General features: G+C 43.7%; 2 protein-coding genes across 4 annotated transcripts; one reads left to right on the top strand and one right to left on the bottom strand.

Annotated features, from left to right (window-relative positions):
• Window positions 1–4290: 4290 nt before the first annotated feature.
• thumpd2 (THUMP domain containing 2) lies at window positions 4291–8812 on the bottom strand. Of its 2 annotated transcripts, none has more exons than XM_046855695.1 (10): window positions 8648–8812; window positions 7261–7393; window positions 6916–7133; window positions 6610–6687; window positions 6372–6424; window positions 6187–6274; window positions 5477–5548; window positions 5222–5336; window positions 4979–5099; window positions 4291–4695 (listed from the first exon to the last, which is right to left on the bottom strand). In XM_046855695.1, exons 1-10 carry the CDS (start codon window positions 8756–8758, stop codon window positions 4428–4430), a joined length of 1257 nt encoding a protein of 418 aa, XP_046711651.1. In that variant the 5' UTR covers window positions 8759–8812; the 3' UTR covers window positions 4291–4427. The 2 variants fall into 2 exon arrangements, with proteins under 2 accessions (XP_046711651.1, XP_046711652.1); XM_046855696.1 differs by lacking the exon at window positions 8648–8812 and adding an exon at window positions 7852–8005.
• Window positions 8813–9259: 447 nt separating this feature from the next.
• Window positions 9260–17492, top strand: ecd (ecdysoneless homolog (Drosophila)). Of its 2 annotated transcripts, none has more exons than XM_046855693.1 (12): window positions 9260–9571; window positions 10277–10482; window positions 10588–10766; window positions 11480–11672; window positions 11957–12085; window positions 12604–12729; window positions 12875–12960; window positions 13858–13958; window positions 14143–14368; window positions 14969–15036; window positions 15841–16076; window positions 17189–17492. In XM_046855693.1, the coding sequence occupies exons 1-12, from the start codon at window positions 9367–9369 to the stop codon at window positions 17381–17383; spliced, it is 1950 nt and encodes a 649-aa protein (XP_046711649.1). In that variant the 5' UTR covers window positions 9260–9366; the 3' UTR covers window positions 17384–17492. The 2 variants fall into 2 exon arrangements, with proteins under 2 accessions (XP_046711649.1, XP_046711648.1); XM_046855692.1 differs by having other exon boundaries at window positions 17186–17492.
• Window positions 17493–17643: the final 151 nt, after the last annotated feature.

The raw sequence follows: 17643 nt of genomic DNA, 5'->3' as shown, positions 1-17643 counted from the left end.
AGGGCCAGGAACTAAGATCCTCGCCACATAAAGTGCATGTGTGCAACTGGTGCAAACAGTGCAAAAGACAACACAAGACAGTGCAAGACAACACAGGACAGTGCAGGACAACACAGGACAGTGCAGGACAATACACAAAATATAAAAATAAGAATAGCAATAGCTCCGCCAGTAAAACCTGTCGTGACAGAATAAGGTGCACAGTAGCAGAAAAATGTAAACAGAAATGTTAACAGAATTGTGCAATTCTACAATAGCAGCAATCAAAATGAACTGAACAGTGACCAAAGGATTTGGACAGAATATTGTGCAGACAAGATCAGCAACAAACGGCATGTAAACATTTTGCGATAAATCTCCAAAGAAGGAAGAGATCCCTGGTACCTCAGGAACATGTTTAATTGATGGTGGTGAAGTTCAATTCCTAATACAGCTATTCAGTGACCTCTAATAAAAGACATCATGCTGGTCCTTATTCTTGAAATGTTTTTCCAAATGACTTTTATTCCCCATTTTCATCTCCTTATATATAGTATGTAATAGTGGTCCATGGACCCCGGGCTCAAGATCACCTTTGGTCCTAGTCTGGGTATCTTTGTGTGATATTTGTGTGCAGTATACGTGGTGGTCTTAAAGAGACTAAACCATCACCTTCAAAATAGTCCTCTCGCACAGCAATCCTGCGCTCCCAGCGTTCCTGCCACCTCTGGAACGTGTCCTGGAAGATCTCCGTGTCAAAAACGGCGAACCTTTGAGCCGGATCTTCATCTTCATCACAAGAGGCCGAAGTCCTGCAGAAGGGCAAATCTGGCGAGTAGGCTGGGTGCCGAAGTGAGATCGTGTGGATCGTTCTCCGACAATCATCATGCACAAGTTGGCGAACGGTTTTCCGGGGGGCTCGTCAAAGGTCTTCCTGATCTCTCGTCGTCTTCCAGTGATGTTCTTCCGCTCTTGAAGTTCGTGTGCTGTGCCGCTCCAGATAATATATAATATAATATAATATACCAGATAAACTTGTAGAGAAGAACAATATAATTGTGAAGCTGATAATTGGTTACTGATCAGAAGTTCGGGGTTTAAACTCCAGTATCTCCAAGCTTCCACTCTTGGGGCCCTTGAGAAAGGCCCTTAACTCTTTATGCTTGAGGGGTGCTGTATCATGTCTGACCCTGTGCTTTGACCCCAGATTTTTAACATCCTAAAAGAAATAGCAACTATTCTAAATATATATATCATTTAATTTGATGTGACATTTCAAGATGTGGTGCTGAAACCATCCAGACCACGAGGTCTTCTTTAGCCTCTGCATCTCCACTGAAGACATGCATTACTGTCTTGAAAAGGTTTTGGATTATGAAAACACTGAACCCCACCCTGCATGTACACACACACACACACACACACACACACACACACAGCTGCAATACTGGTTTCTCACACCTTGTTCTTACTTACGTACATGCAAGGCAAACTAACTGGATTTATTACAGTCAACAAGTGAGTAATAACAAGAGGAATTCTCTTCTCACTCACTCACTCACACACACACACACACACACACACACACACACACACACACACACACACACACACACACACACACACACACACACATTTTTCAGACACATACATGTTCCTTCTTTTCTATGTCTCTTCTACACATTTGTGTCTCTAACAGAAGAACTTGTGTAAGATGGAGAACAGGAGAGAAGAAGTGATCAGACTCCTTCACCCCCACAGTCACACATGGAGGTGGAAGCTTAATGGTTTGGAGGTGTTTTGGCACACGGAAGATTGGAGACTTATTCCGGGTGAAAGGAACCAACATGGCAACCATTCCATACTTAATCTCACACCATGCAAATCCTTCTGGACTCCGGCTCAATGAAACCGACTTCGTCTGGAGAGTTATCTAGAATGGAACGACCTGCCCAGTCACTGCACCTAAATCCTATTGAACTGCTCTGGAATGACGGAATCACAAAAACTCTGTATTTTTTAGCTGTGGAAGTCTGATTGACCACCTCAATGTCATTAACAGAGAAGCGTCTGGAAGCATGTCTTCCTTGTACCCTGGGAAATGCTGGGATCATCAGAGCAGTGGTAGAGAATGGAGGGATGATTAGAACAGTGGGAAAGGATAGAGAGATGACTAGAACAGTGGTAGAGAATAGAGGGATAATTAGAGCAGTGGTAGAGGATGAAGGGATGACGAGCAGTGGGAGAGGATGGAGGATGACTAGAGCAGTGGGAGAGGATGGAGTGATGACTAGAGCAGTGGGAGAGGATGGAGAGATGACTAGAGCAGTGGGAGAGAATATAGGGATGATTAGAGCAGTAGTAGAGGATGAGTGATGAATAGGTAAAGAATGGATGGATTGGTGGAGCAGTAATAAAAGATGGAAGGATGAGTGATGAGGTAAAGGATGGACTCACTAATCCATTGGTAAAGAATAAAAGGAGGAGTGAGATAGTGGTAGAGGATGAACGGATGAGTGGTAAAGAGGTAAAGGATGAGGATAAAGTTTTGGAGAGGTAATGGAATTAGTAACGCAATGGTAAAGAATGACGGGATTAAAAAAAAAGTGAAAGAAAGATAAAGAATAGAGAGATGAGAAAGCAGTGATAGCGAAAGGGATCTATGGAGTAGAGGATGGAGGCAAGAGTGCTGAAGAGGTAAAAGATGGAGAGAATAGTGGTGAGAAGGTAAAGGATGGAGGGATTAGTTGTTGATAATAAAGAGATCAGTGGAGCAGTGGTAGAGGATGGAGGAATCAGTAATGAAAGTGGTAGAGTATGAGTGGAACAGTTATAGAGGATGGAGGGATAAGTGGAATAGTGGTAGAGGATGGAGGGATGAGTGGAACAGTTATAGAGGATGAAGGGATTAGTGAAATAGTTGTAGAGGATGGAGGGATGAGTGTAGCATTGGTAGCGGATAGAAAGATGAGTGGAATAGTGGTAGAGGATAGAGGGATGAGTGGAATAGTGGTAGAGGATGGAGGGATGAGTGGAATAGTGGTAGAGGATGGAGGGATGAGTGGAATAGTTGTAGAGGATGGAGGGATGAGTGGAATAGTGGTAGAGGATGGAGGGATGAGTGGAATAGTGGTAGAGGATAGAGATGAGTGAAGCAGTGGAAGAGGATGGAGGGATGAGTAGAATAATGGTAGAAGATAGAGGGATGAGTGGAATAGTGGTAGAGGATGGAGGGATGAGTGAAGCATTAGTAGCAGATAGAAAGATGAGTGGAATAGTGGTAGAGGATAGAGGGATGAGTGGAATAGTGGTAGAGGATGGAGGGATGAGTGGAATAGTGGTAGAGGATGGAGGGATGAGTGAAGCATTGGTAGCGGATAAAAGATGAGTGGAATAGTGGTAGAGGATAGAGGATGAGTGGAATAGTGGTAGAGGATAGAGGGATGAGTGGAATAGTGGTAGAGGATGGAGGGATGAGAGGAATAGTGGTAGAGGATGGAGGGATGAGTGGAATAGTGGTAGAGGATGGAGGGATGAGAGGAATAGTTGTAGAGGATGGAAAAATGAGTGGAATAGTGGTAGAGGTTAGAGAGATGAGTGAAGCAGTGGAAGAGGATGGAGGGATGAGCAGAATAATGGTAGAAGATAGAGGATGAGTGGAATAGTGGTAGAGGATGGAGGGATGAGTAAAATAGTTGTAGAGGATGGAGGGATGAGTGGAATAGTTGTAGAGGATAGAGGGATGAGTGGACTATTTGTAGAGGATGGAGGGATGAGTAGAATAATGGTAGAAGATAGAGGGATAAGTGGAATAGTTGTAGAGGATGGAGGGATGAGTGGGATAGTTGTAGAGGATGGAGGGATGAGTGGACTATTTGTAGAGGATGGAGGGATGAGTGAAGCATTGATAGCGTATAGAAAGATGAGTGGAATAGTGGTAGAAGATGGAGGGATGAGTGAAGTAGTGGAAGAGGATGGAAGGATCTGTGGTGCAGTGGTAGAGGATGGAGGGATAACTGCAGCATTGGTAGAGGATAGAAAGATGAGTGGAGCAGTGGTAGTAATGCATCAGTAATCAGTAATGCATCGGTAAAGGATTGCGGGATGAGTGAGGTGGTGGTGGAAGATGAAGGGATGGGTGTTAAAAAGGTAAAAGATGGAGGGATCGGTGGTATTCTATTAGTTTAAACAGAACTTATACGATTGTGTGTAGAACTCTGAGGTAACAGTTTGAGAAGAACCACACATGGGTCAGAAGTCAGGTGTCCCAATACTTTTGAGGGAATATTTAGGGCTCCAAGACCGAATCAGTTCAGGAATAAAAAAGTTTAATGGATCTAAAAAAAGAGATAAAAAAAACAAATCCATAAATACGAGGGCCACAGGATTACAGTTCAAAGAGAGAAATGGAAGGAAACAATGCGAGACGGATTTTCCGAGACGCACCCTCACACGGTGCATTTCATGTCTGACACCTGTGCGTCACGTGGCACGTGTGTCTTGGTGTAGGTGTGTACGAGCGCGTCGGTGCTCCCGAGGCTCACGCGGTGTTTGCTCTGGAGGAGCAGAGAATTCAAAGGACCCTGAAAGACGTCCGTCTCCGAGGTGGAACCGACGGACTGCGATTCGAGAGCCTCCGACGGGACCAGTTTCTTGATCAGGGAGGAAAGTTGCAGGCTGAGCAGGAGAACCAGGGTTCCACCTTCACGGAGAACTCTGTAGAACGAGATACTTTTATGTAAAGTTCCTTCAGAACACTGATTATTTTTCTACAAAACCACATCCACGAGTGCGTTATTCCTGATATAGTGTAAGGGATCACTGTAAGGTGGTATCAAAAAGTTTCTAGATTATTTTTGAACACGCCAACAGATGGCAGCACAAGGCTTGACGCACAGTCACAGGGAGCACCGACCTGTGGGAGGATATTTGGCAAAATAAAACTTTTTGATACCCCTCATATGAAGAAGAACCTCATCCAGAAGTTTTAGAATCCTACCTCTCCATCTCCGCTAGAAGGTGTGGAAGAGCGGCGCTCATGTCCATGCCGCAGCTGAACTTCCTGCCGAAGGGGACGTCGCACACCACGGCGTCTACGGAGGACGAGGGGAGCGGCAGGGCTACGGTACAGACACACGCAGTTACCAAAACTCCAAGGTTCATACCATCAGTGTAATGAAGTGGCATTGTGTGTGTGTGTGTGTGTGTGTGTGTGTGTGTGTGTGTGATGAAAGTGAAGTACCCATGCATGAGGACTGGACAAACAGTACTCTCTCCTTCTGTCCAGCCGCGTGTACATTCTCTACGGCTTTCTTTAATTGAGCTCCGTCACTGTCCATCCCAATAAACACACCATTCTACACACACACACACACACACACACACACACACACACACGAGTGCGCAATTTAATTAACTTGCACTCATCTGACACATACGCTCAGCACTGTCATCAGTGTGTGTGTGTGTGTGTGTGTGTGTGTGTGTGTGTACACACCGGACACTCCTGCACCGCCTCCAGCAATATGGTGCCAACTCCACACATGGGGTCTAAAACTACTGAGGCCTCCTGAAAGACAGAGAGAGAGAGAGAGAGAGAGAGAGAGAGAGAGAGAGAGAGCGCACAAAGATAAGAGACACAGAGGGGAACGCGGACACATACACAAAGAGACAGAGAGGAGAGACATGCACAGACAGAATGACAGAGGAGAGACACACACAGACATACAGAGAGAGCGAGGAGAGACACACAGAGACAGAGAAGACACACACAGACATACAGAAAAACCGAGAAAGACAGAGGAGAGACATACAGAGACAGAGAGGAAAGACAAAATAAAAAAGGCAGACCGAGAAAGAGAGAGCGAGGAAAGATACACAGACACAGACAGAGAGAAAAGACACAAAGTGGGACAAGGACACCGTTCAAAAGAATAAATAAAGAGAATAAAATGATATGACGAGAACTTTAATGCTCTTAGACTCTATGGTCAAAGGTTTGTGGACACCTGACAGATCAGATTAATATGTGCTTCTTTTTGAACATCTCATTCCATATTTAGGGCTGTCAATCATGCAGGCTTATTAGCATACTAGGCCACACCTACTCCAACTGTTCTTTAACACACCAGTCTGGTATCATACTATTAACACCAGGTTTCCTGTGTGTGTGTGTGTGTGTGTGTGTGTGTGTGTGTGTGTCTGTACCTGCAGATTACAGAGAGACGCCATCGCCCAAGCTATAGTGGACCTGAGTCCTGTGTGCTTCAGATAACTGCGAGTGGCCAGAGGCTGCCTACACACACACACACACACACACACACACACACACACCATAAGCATGATGCCAGAGCAAATCATAGCTTTAATACAGGAAATAATATCCGAAGTACCTTAAAAGAGGAATCCCGACTACACAGTGATCATCGCTTATATACACGTTCACCTGAAAACACACACACACACACACACACACACAAACAGCAAATAACCCACAACAGCAAACCCTCCATCTCAGTTTGAAGAGATCTTTATAACAAAGATATAGTGTGTGTGTGTGTGTGTGTGTGTGTGTGTGTGTGTTTGTATATATGTATGTATGTGTGTGTGTGTGTGTGTGTGTGAGCGTGCCTCAACAGTTGGCTCTCGAAGGTCAGCTTTCCATCCAAGCTGTTGGCTGATGGCCATCCCAATGACACGATTCAGGTTCTATCACACACACACACACACACACACACACACACACACACACACAGTTCATTGCAGCAAGTAAAACAATCAAGACAGAGACAAAAAGAAAAAAAACACAGACAGATAGACAGAAAGGAGAGACAAGAGACAAAGAGGAGAGACACAGAGGAGAGACACAGATGAGACGCACAGAGAAAGACACACACACACACACACACACACACACACACACACACACACACACACCTGGGAGTTATAAGAGCGGGCGTTGACTCCGCTGCAGCGGCAGCTCACTCTAAACGTAGGAGGATTCAGACTCTCCTTGTCCTCGTCTCGTCTCCTCTTTTGTCCCCGCCCTGGACATTCGTTAAGCTCCGCCTGCAGCGAAGACCAGCTGGACATGACGGCGCTCCACAAATCTGGATTTCCCACAATCCTCTGCTGTATCACGCTTGCTGCTTTGGCTGGTGAAGGAAAGGAAATGGACGCCAGTCAGAGGACGTTGTGTGTGTATGGAAGAGTGAACACACTCCTGTCCTCACCTGCACTCCTCCTATCTCGAGGTAAAGGTGTGTGATGTGAGCTGCACACCTGGATTTGTGGGTAAGGAAGTGGGTGGAGCTTTGCGCAGAAGCAGGAAGAGTCGCTCCGCTGACTTGAGTCGCATCATGGCGTGGAGATTTGAGCGGCAGCGGAAAAACACCCTGCCGGGGATGTGTTCCACCTAACACACACACACACACACACACACACACACACACACACACACACACACACAGTTCACTGATCAATATCATTCCCAATCACTGATTACCATTGTTAGTGAGGACCAATCACTAATCACAGATAGCTTCAATAACCAATCACTGATCACCGATAGCTTCAATAACCAATCACTGATCACCGATAGCTTCAATAACCAATTATTGATCACCAATAGCTTCGAGAACCAATCACTGATCACCATTGTTAGTGACGACCAATCACTGATCACCTTTGTTGGTGAAAACCAATCACTGATCACATATAGCTAAAATAACCAATCACTGATCACTAATAGCTCTAATATCTAATCATTGATAGCTTCAATAACCAATCACTGATCAACAGTGCACCTGATGATGACCAATGATGACCAATCACTAGAGGTTGCAATGACCAATCACTAATCCTCAATAGTACCGTAAGCCAATCACTGATTGCCAATACACTTGTCAACCAAACACCGATCACCAAGGCTTCTGACAAGAAATGTTCCAGATAACCAATCACTGATCACCAATGTTCCTGATGAACAATCAGTAATCACCAATGCTCCCGATGACCAATCACTGATCAAATTGTTATCACTAATCAACAATGTTCCCAATAACCAGTCACTAATCAACATCTATTGATGGCCAGTAGTCCCAATGACCAATCATCAGTTACCAATGTTCCTCATCACTGATCACTAATCACTAACAGTCCCACTGACCAATCACTGAAAACCAATCACACTGCCAACCAATTAATCATTAATGTCTCCAATAACCAATCACTGCTCATGAATGGTCCCAATGACCATTTATTGATAATTAAAGCACCTGAACACAAATCACTGATGTTCCTGATGTCAATCACTAATAACCAATTGTCCCAATAACCAATCACTAGTTACCAATGCTCCTGACAGCCAATCACTTATCACCAATGCCTCAAATAACCAATCACCAATCACTAATGGTCCCAATAACCAATCACTGATCACCAATGCAACTAACAACCAATCATTGATCACCAATTCTCATTAAGACCAGTGTGTTAAGAAACTTTCTCACGCTACTCATATTGAGCTGCACAATTTATTCAATATACAAATGACCATAATGATGACGTCACCTGGCTACTTCTAGCTACTTTTTCCACCTCTGTATTATTTTCATTCCTCTGAAAACTAAGTGAATGTAACTCAGAATTAAATAAAAGCTCCTTTGACCTCTGTAGCGTTCAGTTTGCGCTTTACTTCGTCCAGCAGAAACGCCTCCATACCGGCTCCCGCGGTACAGTAGAACCGAACCGAACCGTCTTCAGCCCGTCTCATCATCATTATCAGCAGCACCACCACACTTTACAATGTACGCGCAATACGCATGCGCGTAAATATCGCGCGTGCAAAAAGATGACCAAAAGAGTGGCTCGGTTTCAAAATTAAAGCCAGCCTTTTACAGGTTATAGACTTTTAAAAATGAGAAACAAATTGCTTTAATTACAAATGTTCGCAAGATTTAAATGAATAAATGAGTGTTTTTAAATAACAATCAGGCTTATCAAACGATTTGAATCATTTAAAACATTTTTGCGTCCAAAACCATTTACAGAAGTAAAAACCTTATAGTTTGCAATCCAGATTAATTCCTCAAGGAAAACAATTATTTAATGTTAATATATAACCTATTTATGTAGTTTATAAATCAATTTCTAGATTTTCTTTATTTCGAAAAACGTATTACATGTATTTACACCAAAGTTTAGTTGAAGCGACGAGTAAGGACTTTTAGTTTAAAAATCAAACCCGGAAGTATTTTATGTTCGACGCTTGAATGTTACGAAAACACGTGCACGTGTTTCCGGGTTTACGGACATGATCCGGAAGGTGCTGAGTTCTGTTTAGAGACAGTGGAGAGCAGTGGCGACATCGCATCCCCTGCACAGGTCATGGAGTTCCTGAAGAGAGGCTCAGTGCCGGAGGACGCGGTTCAGTACCGACTCTTCCTGCTCCATCCGGATTCTCTGGATGTTGAGGAGAACCAGCGCCTTCTACTGCGACTCCTGGAGGATGTTCTGGCAGAGGTCGCTGCTCTTCTGGTGGGCTACATTTGGCAAAAGCAGGCGTTTAATCTCAGCTTTCATCCGGAAAGAGGTGATGTGATCTGTAGATCTTGTTTAGATCTTGTTTAGATCTTGTAGATGCTATGAGATGAAAGAGGGTGGAATGAGGGCAGATTCTTTTTGATCATTATGTGGTTCTTGGTAGAAGAAACCTCTACAATTTACCATTCACTGGAACTATGAACCACAAACACTGTTCCAACATGATGCACAAATCCAGCTCCGAGAAGACATGAGGTGTGAAGTGCCTTTAAGAACCCTGACCTCCTCAGCTCCATGGAATTAACTGGAGACTCCTTAATCTCCATCAGTGCCTTACTAATTCTTTGTAGTTGTAGTTTAATTGGAAGGTGGGAGGTTAAGGTTCTGGGTTACTGATCAGAAGGTCGTGGGTTCAAGCCTCAGATCATCAAGAAGCACTTCTTGGTGCAGGTGTGGCTACAGTGAAAGAAGACTTTTAAAAAGTGTATGAGATTCGTGTCTGTGATGCAGCTCAGATTTTTATTTCAAAATATGATTTTGTGACAATTAAAAGAAGGCAAATTTGTTTATGTAAAAGAAAAACGTAATTATTTATAATAATAAAAATATAATAGATAAAATTGCATTTGGGACCAAATATGCCACGAGATTAATAGCAGCCTTTTCTTCCCTGCTATATTTAATGTGTGTGTGTGTGTGTGTGTGTGTGTGTGTGTGTGTGTGTGCGTGCGCATGTGTGTGTTTTTGTCTATAGGGGGCGTCCCAGCTCACCTGGGCGGAAGCACAGAATTTGGTGACAACGTTGAAGACGAGTGGTTTATTGTTTATCTCCTGCGATTCATCACACACACGTTCAGAGAGCTGGCTGCCAGCGTCCAGGATAACGACGGACAGTTCCTCCTGATCGAGGCAGCTGAGTTTCTGCCCAAGTGGCTCGATCTGGACAGCAGCGAGAACAGGGTCAGAGGACATGATGATGATGATGATGATGATGATGATATTATGAAGGAGGAGTTTAGGATTAACAGGTTTCCTGCCCTGTTTCTTGCCGATTGACTTTGACAGGTTTTCCTGTACCATGGAGAGCTGCACATTCTGCCCGTTCAGGTGCGTGCTGGAGATGCCGGATGGCCTCGGGACTCGGTGCCATCAGTACAAGAGGCTCTGGAGGTGCTGCACAGGCACGGGGAGCGCTGCGTTGCTGATCAACGCATCCAAGCTGCGCTAGAGCATCGACTGAAGGGGTGAGGGACGGTTTGAGAGAGGTAGATCGGGAGGTGTGGTTAAGAAGGAGGAGAAGGGGCATGGATAAGGAGGAGAAAGAGAGAGGTGGGGTTCAGGAGGAATAGGGTGGAGTTTATGAGAGGTAAGTGGTTAAGGAGGAAAGCGGTGGAGTTTATAAGCAGGGTGTGGTTCAGGAGGAGAGGGATTTGGTTCAGGAGGAGAGGGTGGAGTTTATGAGAGAGGGTGGGGTTTGTGAGAGGGTGTGGTTCAAGAGGAGAGGTGGAGTTTATGAGAGGTAAGTGGTTAAGGAGGAAAGCGGTGGAGTTTATAAGCAGGGTGTGGTTCAGGAGGAGAGGGTGGAGTTTATGAGAGGTAAGTGGTTAAGGAGGAAAGCGGTGGAGTTTATAAGCAGGGTGTGGTTCAGGAGGAGAGGGTGGAGTTTATGAGAGGGTGTGGTTCAAGAGGAGGGTGGAGTTTATGAGAGGTAAGTGGTTAAGGAGGAAAGCGGTGGAGTTTATAAGCAGGGTGTGGTTCAGGAGGAGAGGGTGGGGTTTGTGAGAGGGTGTGGTTCAAGAGGAGAGGGTGGAGTTTATGAGAGGGGTGTGGTTCAAGAGGAGAGGGTGGAGTTTATGAGTTTAGGGACCTTAGATTCTGTTAAAATCTATAAATGGATGGAACTGAATTATGAATGTCTGTGTGTGTGTGTGTGTGTGTGTGTGTGTGTGTGTTGCAGATATCCAGGTAAAATCCAGACTAGTCTCCATCATGCACATTGTTACGTACCTGCAGGTGTTGCGGCGGTGTTGTCACGGCGACCTGACCTTGTGGCTCCAGCCGTTTCTGCGTTTTACCTGCGTGACCCTGTTGACCTTCAGGCTTGCAGAAATTTCCGGAACTTTCCCCCAGAATCCAGAGTCCTCACACTGGTACTTATTATGCGTTCTTAGTTGTTATATATGAGAAGATCGATGAAGAAGATCAGGGTTGTTTGATCAGAGCTGTCCAATCAGAGTTTCACATCTATTATGTCCAATCATAGCTGGCCAATTAAAGATATCTGCCTCTTACCTACTGTTAAAGTATGTCTTAATATCTATTAGGATTCATTCTCTCTCTTTCTCCTTCTCTCTCTATCTTTCTCTCTCTCCTCTCTCTCTCTCTCTCTTTCTCTCTCTCTCTCTCTCTCTCTCTCGCTCGCTCTCTCTCTCAGGTGACCTTCACTCGTTGTCTTTTCGCTCAGTTGCAGCAGCAGAGTTTCGTTCCTGACAGGAGGAGTGGCTTCACTCTGCCGCCTCCCTCAAACCCTCAGCACAAAGCTCACGAGCTCGGGATGAAACTGGTAAGACCCCGAGCGCTTTGTCACGAATCGATGTGGCGTGAGGGAAATAAAACCCCAGAGTAAACGGAAAACTATTAGGTTCAGAGAAGCAGCAGTAGCAGGGTCCCGTCACAGCTTTCTCCCTTATACTCACATAATACACTCTACGGGCAAAAGTTTGCGGAGACCCGAACATTGGTATGCGCTTCTTTTTGAACATCTCATTCCACATCTCCATTTGCTCTTATAATAAGCTCCAATCTTCTGGGAAGAGAAGAGATGTTCCACTGGATTATAAAGTCAGTCAATTCCTCACGTTCAATAGGATTTAGAGTTCTAGTGGGAGCTGGCTCTGTGCACAGGTGCGTTGCCATGCTGGAGCATGTTTCGGATCTTCTAGTTCACGTGAAGGGAACATTTCAGCCTATACATCATTTTGGGGAAGCATTTTGGGGAAAGAACCATATGGCTAAAAAAGGTCAGGTGTCCCAATACTTTTGTTCATATGGTGTCATATGTTAAGTTTTTTTGGATTGCAGGCTCACGGTTTCGAGATCCTGTGCAGTAAAAGCGGGCGATCAGGAGCGAACTCTGAGGCTCCAGCGAACGTTCATCCGCTCTGGAGAGGTTTCCTGAACAGCCTGAAGAAGAATGGTTACTTTAAGGTGAACTGAGACGAAATAAACAAGATCTAGATTTAGATTCCTTCATAAAACGAACGGCAAACATTGCCTGTGTGTGTGTGTGTGTGTGTGTGTGTGTGTGTGTGTGTGTGTGTGTGTGTGTGTGTGTTTGTGTTTGTACACACAGGGGGAACTGGAAGGCTCAGTGCGACACAGAGAGCTCATGACGGCCGCCGAGAGTTTCTTTAAACACTCGGTCCCTGGAGCTCACAGGTGAGGGATCACGTGTCTCTATTCCATGATGATTCCATGATGTGCATCTCTGTAACTGAAGCTGATGCGATTCGGATCTCGAAGCACGGTCAACGATACGATTCATTAAGGCTAAAGCAGCTACCGATTCGTTTCGATTCACCTCATATTCGAGAAAACGAAGGGTCACAAATTATTAATCTCTAAAAAATTGCGTGTGAGCGAAAAATAATGCAACAACCATTGATATCCAAGAGGTGGCGCCAAGTGCACAAGTTCACTCAGTAGAAGTACAGATACTGATGTTTTAAAAGATTTTGGTAAAAGTTGAAGTTCTGCTTTTTCACTCAAGTTAAAGTAAAGAAGTTTGTGCTCTGACATGTACTTCAGTAAACAGTAGTGATTATTACTACCTGTTTTAGTGTCACACTGTAACTGGACCTCACATCATATTAATATATTAACACAAAATAATTTAAAATGTTGTTCTCTAATGAATGTATCCAGACTGTACATCCACCATATAGAACACAAGCAGAGAAAAGATGATGATGATCAGGAAAGTCTCTGTTCTCAGTCATGTTCTCATCACTGACTCCCTCTGTCTCATCCACGTGAACCCCAGACTTCTTATTACCTTCTGACTGTTGAAATGTTGAGAACAACATTTGAAATTATTACCTTATTATCTTATTTATTTTATTATTATTTATACATTTATATGGGGAAAATATTATTTATTTATTTATTTATTTTTAGTAGTTTTCCCCACGTTTTAAATAAATTTTTTGTTCTTTTCTATGAGACGCTCTTTTTTTATGTTTTGTACTTAAAATTTCAATCTAAATATTATTTTTTTTTTAATTATTATTATTATTATTATTATTATTATTATTTTTTTTTTTTTTGTGCTTGCAGTGATCATGGACCAGGTGAGGAGGTGTTGCAGGTGTTAGAGAGCACCCCCTACAGTGTGGAGGAACTGAGGAAACAAGAAGCTCATCTTCCACCTGAAGACAGTATGTGTGTGTATGTGTGTGTGTGTGTGTGTGTGTGTGTGTGTGTGTGTGTGTGTGTGTGTGTATATAGAAACTAAAGGAACACGCATTTGTCTCTGAAAAACCATAAAAGACTGAATTTCCAAACTGATGCAAAACGAATGTATCATACTGATGCTGCATTACTCTCTGTCGCCCTCTACAGGTGACGACTGGCTAAACATCACCCCAGATGAGCTCGAGAGGTTGCTGGATGAACGAGGGGGTCAGAGATCAAATAAAAGTCAGAGGGTCGCGTGTGGCACAGGAACGAGAGAGGGCGAGGAGACGCAGCAGGAGGAAGAGGCCGGATTCACTTTAGTGGCTGTGACTCAGGGGATGAAGGACTTCATAAACGCCATGTCGTCACACAAAGGAGCTGAATTCCCACGGTATCATCATCATCATCATCATCATCATCGTTCATTGACTATAAGATTTATATTAATCTGTAAAGGATACCAAATATAATATAAAACTCATGTTTATTTAAAAGAATATATAAATTTATGGTCAGTATGTTAAATATTAATTAGTATAAATTAATCAATTTTAATTTCTCAAGCACAAATAAACAGCAGAATATATGAGCATATTATCTGTAAAAACAAAATTGTAACAAAAATAAGAGAGAAATAAATTTAGAATTTAAAATACATATATATCGGAGGTTAAGTAAAAAAAATATATAGTGTATATAAAATTATATTGCTTAAAAGGGTTCATTTTAAGAGTAAGTGTCCCAAAAAATTACATTTTCTTAAAATAATTTTCATTTCTTCCAGGTCAGGTTCTCTACATAATAATAATTAAAAAAAAGCTAATTTATTCTAATAAATTTCGAATTATTCAAATTAATTATTCTAATTTGTCAAATCTATAACCGGAGTTTTATTTTATTTATTTAATATCATTTTATTCACTTTCATAGTCTGTGTTTTCACGATTTCTAATGGCTCCCACTGATGTCGTGTGCTGTGTTTGGGTTCCAGGTCATGTTTATCAGAGCCGTTCAGTTTCGACCCCGACACAGTGACGAGTGCTCTGGACCGACTGCTTGGTGAGTTCAGCTGCTGAGACCCTGAGCATGTTTACAATTTTATATAGAACATCTGCTATATCTGTGAAAAGATTAATACAATTCTGTTTATATGACTGTAAGGAAATTGTGGATTAGGAGAAGGAGGAGAGAAGGTGTGGTTTAGGATTAGAAGGAAGTGTGGTTCAGGTGGAGAGGAGGTGTGGTTTAGGAGGAGAGGGGTGTGGATCAGGAGAAGATGGGGTGTGGTGGTGTGGTTTAGGATAAGTTGGTGTGGGTAAGGAGGAGAGGGGTTTGGTTCAGGAGAAGATGGGTGTGGTTCAGGAGAAGATGGGTGTGGTGGTGTGGTTTAGGATAAGTTGGTGTGGGTAAGGAGGAGAGGGGTTTGGTTCAGGAGAAGATGGGTGTGGTTCAGGAGAAGATGGGTGTGGAGGTGTGGTTTAGGAGGAAATAGGGTGTGGTTTAGGATGAGGCGCTGTGGCTTAGGAGGAAAATGTGTGCTTTAGTAGGAGAGGTGTGGTTTAGGAGGAGAAGGTGTGGTTTGTATGAGAGGGGTGTGTTTTTGGAGAAGGTGTGTGCATCAGGAGGAGGAGGGTGTGGTTTAATAGGAGAGGAGGTGTGGCTCAGGAGGAGGAGGGGTATGGTTTTGAGGAGAGCAGGGTAGATTAGGAGGAGAAGGGGCATGGATCAGGAGGTAAGGTGGCGTGAATCAGGAGGTAAGGGGGTGTGGATCAGGAGGTAAGGGGGTGTGGATCAGTAGGAGAAGGAGAGTTGGACCAGGATATTCAGGATATTTGTGTCAATAAATGTAATTGATGATGTCAGGTGCGAAAGACCAGGAGCTGGACTCTGATGATTTAGATGACGATGATGATGATGACGATGATGATGATGACGATGATGATGATGATGATGACGACGATGGTGATGAAGCAAAGGAAGAACGATCTGAAGACCAGACAGGAGCAGAGACATTGGACAGTCTAAGAAGATATATGGACGAGATGGACCAGGAGCTTCAAACCACGAACATCGGACATAGTTTCACATACAACAGCAAAGTGAGTACAAGCTGCTCTTCACTGGTTCCAAAATAACCGTAATATTAATAAAATAATTAAACGAAAGTAAAACAGATGTAGACCGAGACAAACAGACAGGAGCGGAGACAAAAGAGAGGCAGACGAGAACACTAAAATTGAAGAAAACAGACAGAGTGAGAGACGGAGATCTACAGACAAAGATCGTCAGAATGGAACAAAGATACAGAAAGAGACAAATAGACAGAAATGGAGAGAAGCTAGACAGAGAAAAAGGCAGGCAGACAGCCACACAGACAGAGACGGATAGGTAAAGGCTTGGAGATGAGCGGAGACAAAAACAAGGAGACCGTACGTTACAGAGACAGACAGAAAGACAGTAAGAAATGAAAACAGACAGGCTGGTAAGTGAGACTGACAGGCAGACAGGAGAGAGAGAGAGAGAGAGAGAGACGCAGAATTAGAGACTCGGGGAGAAGCAGAGATGGAGAAGGAGAGAAAGTGACAGACAGACATGAATGAAGACAGTTGAGCAAAGCAGGAAGATTGAGATTCTGCCTTCTGAAAATTGACACGGTAAGAGAGATAGAGTAGGATGAGCAGGGACAAAAACAAGGAAACAGTAAAATAAAGAGACAGGTAGACAGACAGAGCTAAAGATGGACAGAAAAAGACAATCAAACAGGAAGATGAGACAAACAAACTGACAGACAGATGGAGATGAGACAGAAATACAAACCGGACAGGCAGATGAAACAGACAGACAGGGTGATCAGACAAACTGATGTGGAGATGAGACAAACTGACAGACAGACGTGGAGATGAAACGGAGACGAGTTACATGGAGATGAGATGAGACGGACGAGGAGATGAGATGAACACTCAGTGAGATGAGACTAACAAACAGTGGGATGAGATAAGCCAGACAGCGAGATGAGCCAGACAGCGAGATGAGCCAGACATCCAGACAGCGAGATGAGCCAGACATCCAGACAGCGAGATGAGCCAGACATCCAGACATCGGGATGAGACAGACAGCGTGATGAGACAGACAGCGAGATGGGAAATGATGACAAAGACAGAGTTTATGAGAGTTTGTTTTGTAACTTTTTAAAATCTTCCATGTCCAGCAGGGCGGCGATGTCAGTGCAGATGCACCCGAAAGCCCGCTGCAAACCGAAGACGACCTCCAGCCCTTAGATGTGGACGTGAACCTGGTAGCCAATCTGCTTGAGTCACTCTCCTCTCAGTCCGGTCTCGCCGGACCCGCTTCAAATCTGCTGCACAGCCTCGGCCTGCGCCTGCCCCCGAACGCCGATCCTTCCTGAATCCTCTCGCCTCAACTAGCACTTGAACATTAGTGTGTTCAACACTGTAGACTCATATTGAAGTGTTTTTTTTTTTTTAAGGATTTCAAATAAAAGCACTTGTAAAATATTTTATTTTCGAGTCGAAATTTTGTATCATTTGGAAATTTCTGGAACATGATAAATGTTCTCTATGGAGAAAATATAGAGAAAACTCCACACACATCTCCGGTTCAGCCACTGCTCATAATCTCAGGGTAAATATGAATATTCAACAATCC

This window comes from Silurus meridionalis, chromosome 8 (genome assembly GCF_014805685.1).
Source record: "Silurus meridionalis isolate SWU-2019-XX chromosome 8, ASM1480568v1, whole genome shotgun sequence".
NCBI lineage: Eukaryota > Metazoa > Chordata > Actinopteri > Siluriformes > Siluridae > Silurus > Silurus meridionalis.
This window is presented reverse-complemented; position numbering and strand designations above follow the sequence as displayed.

Bases quoted from the DNA above. Each gene is read 5' to 3' on its own strand.
- thumpd2 (XM_046855695.1), bottom strand. From the start codon at position 8,758: ATGATGATGAGACGGGCTGAAGACGGTTCGGTTCGGTTCTACTGTACC. The intron at 5,549-6,186 runs GTACAGACACAC...TCTGTCTTTCAG, and splicing joins CGTCTCTCTGTAATCTGCAG to GAGGCCTCAGTAGTTTTAGA. The intron at 5,100-5,221 runs GTACTTCACTTT...TCTGTACCGTAG, and splicing joins TGTCCAGTCCTCATGCATGG to CCCTGCCGCTCCCCTCGTCC.
- ecd (XM_046855692.1), top strand. From the start codon at position 9,367: ATGGAGTTCCTGAAGAGAGGCTCAGTGCCGGAGGACGCGGTTCAGTAC. The intron at 10,483-10,587 runs GTCAGAGGACAT...TGACTTTGACAG, and splicing joins TGGACAGCAGCGAGAACAGG to GTTTTCCTGTACCATGGAGA. The intron at 16,077-17,185 runs GTGAGTACAAGC...TTCCATGTCCAG, and splicing joins GTTTCACATACAACAGCAAA to CAGGGCGGCGATGTCAGTGC.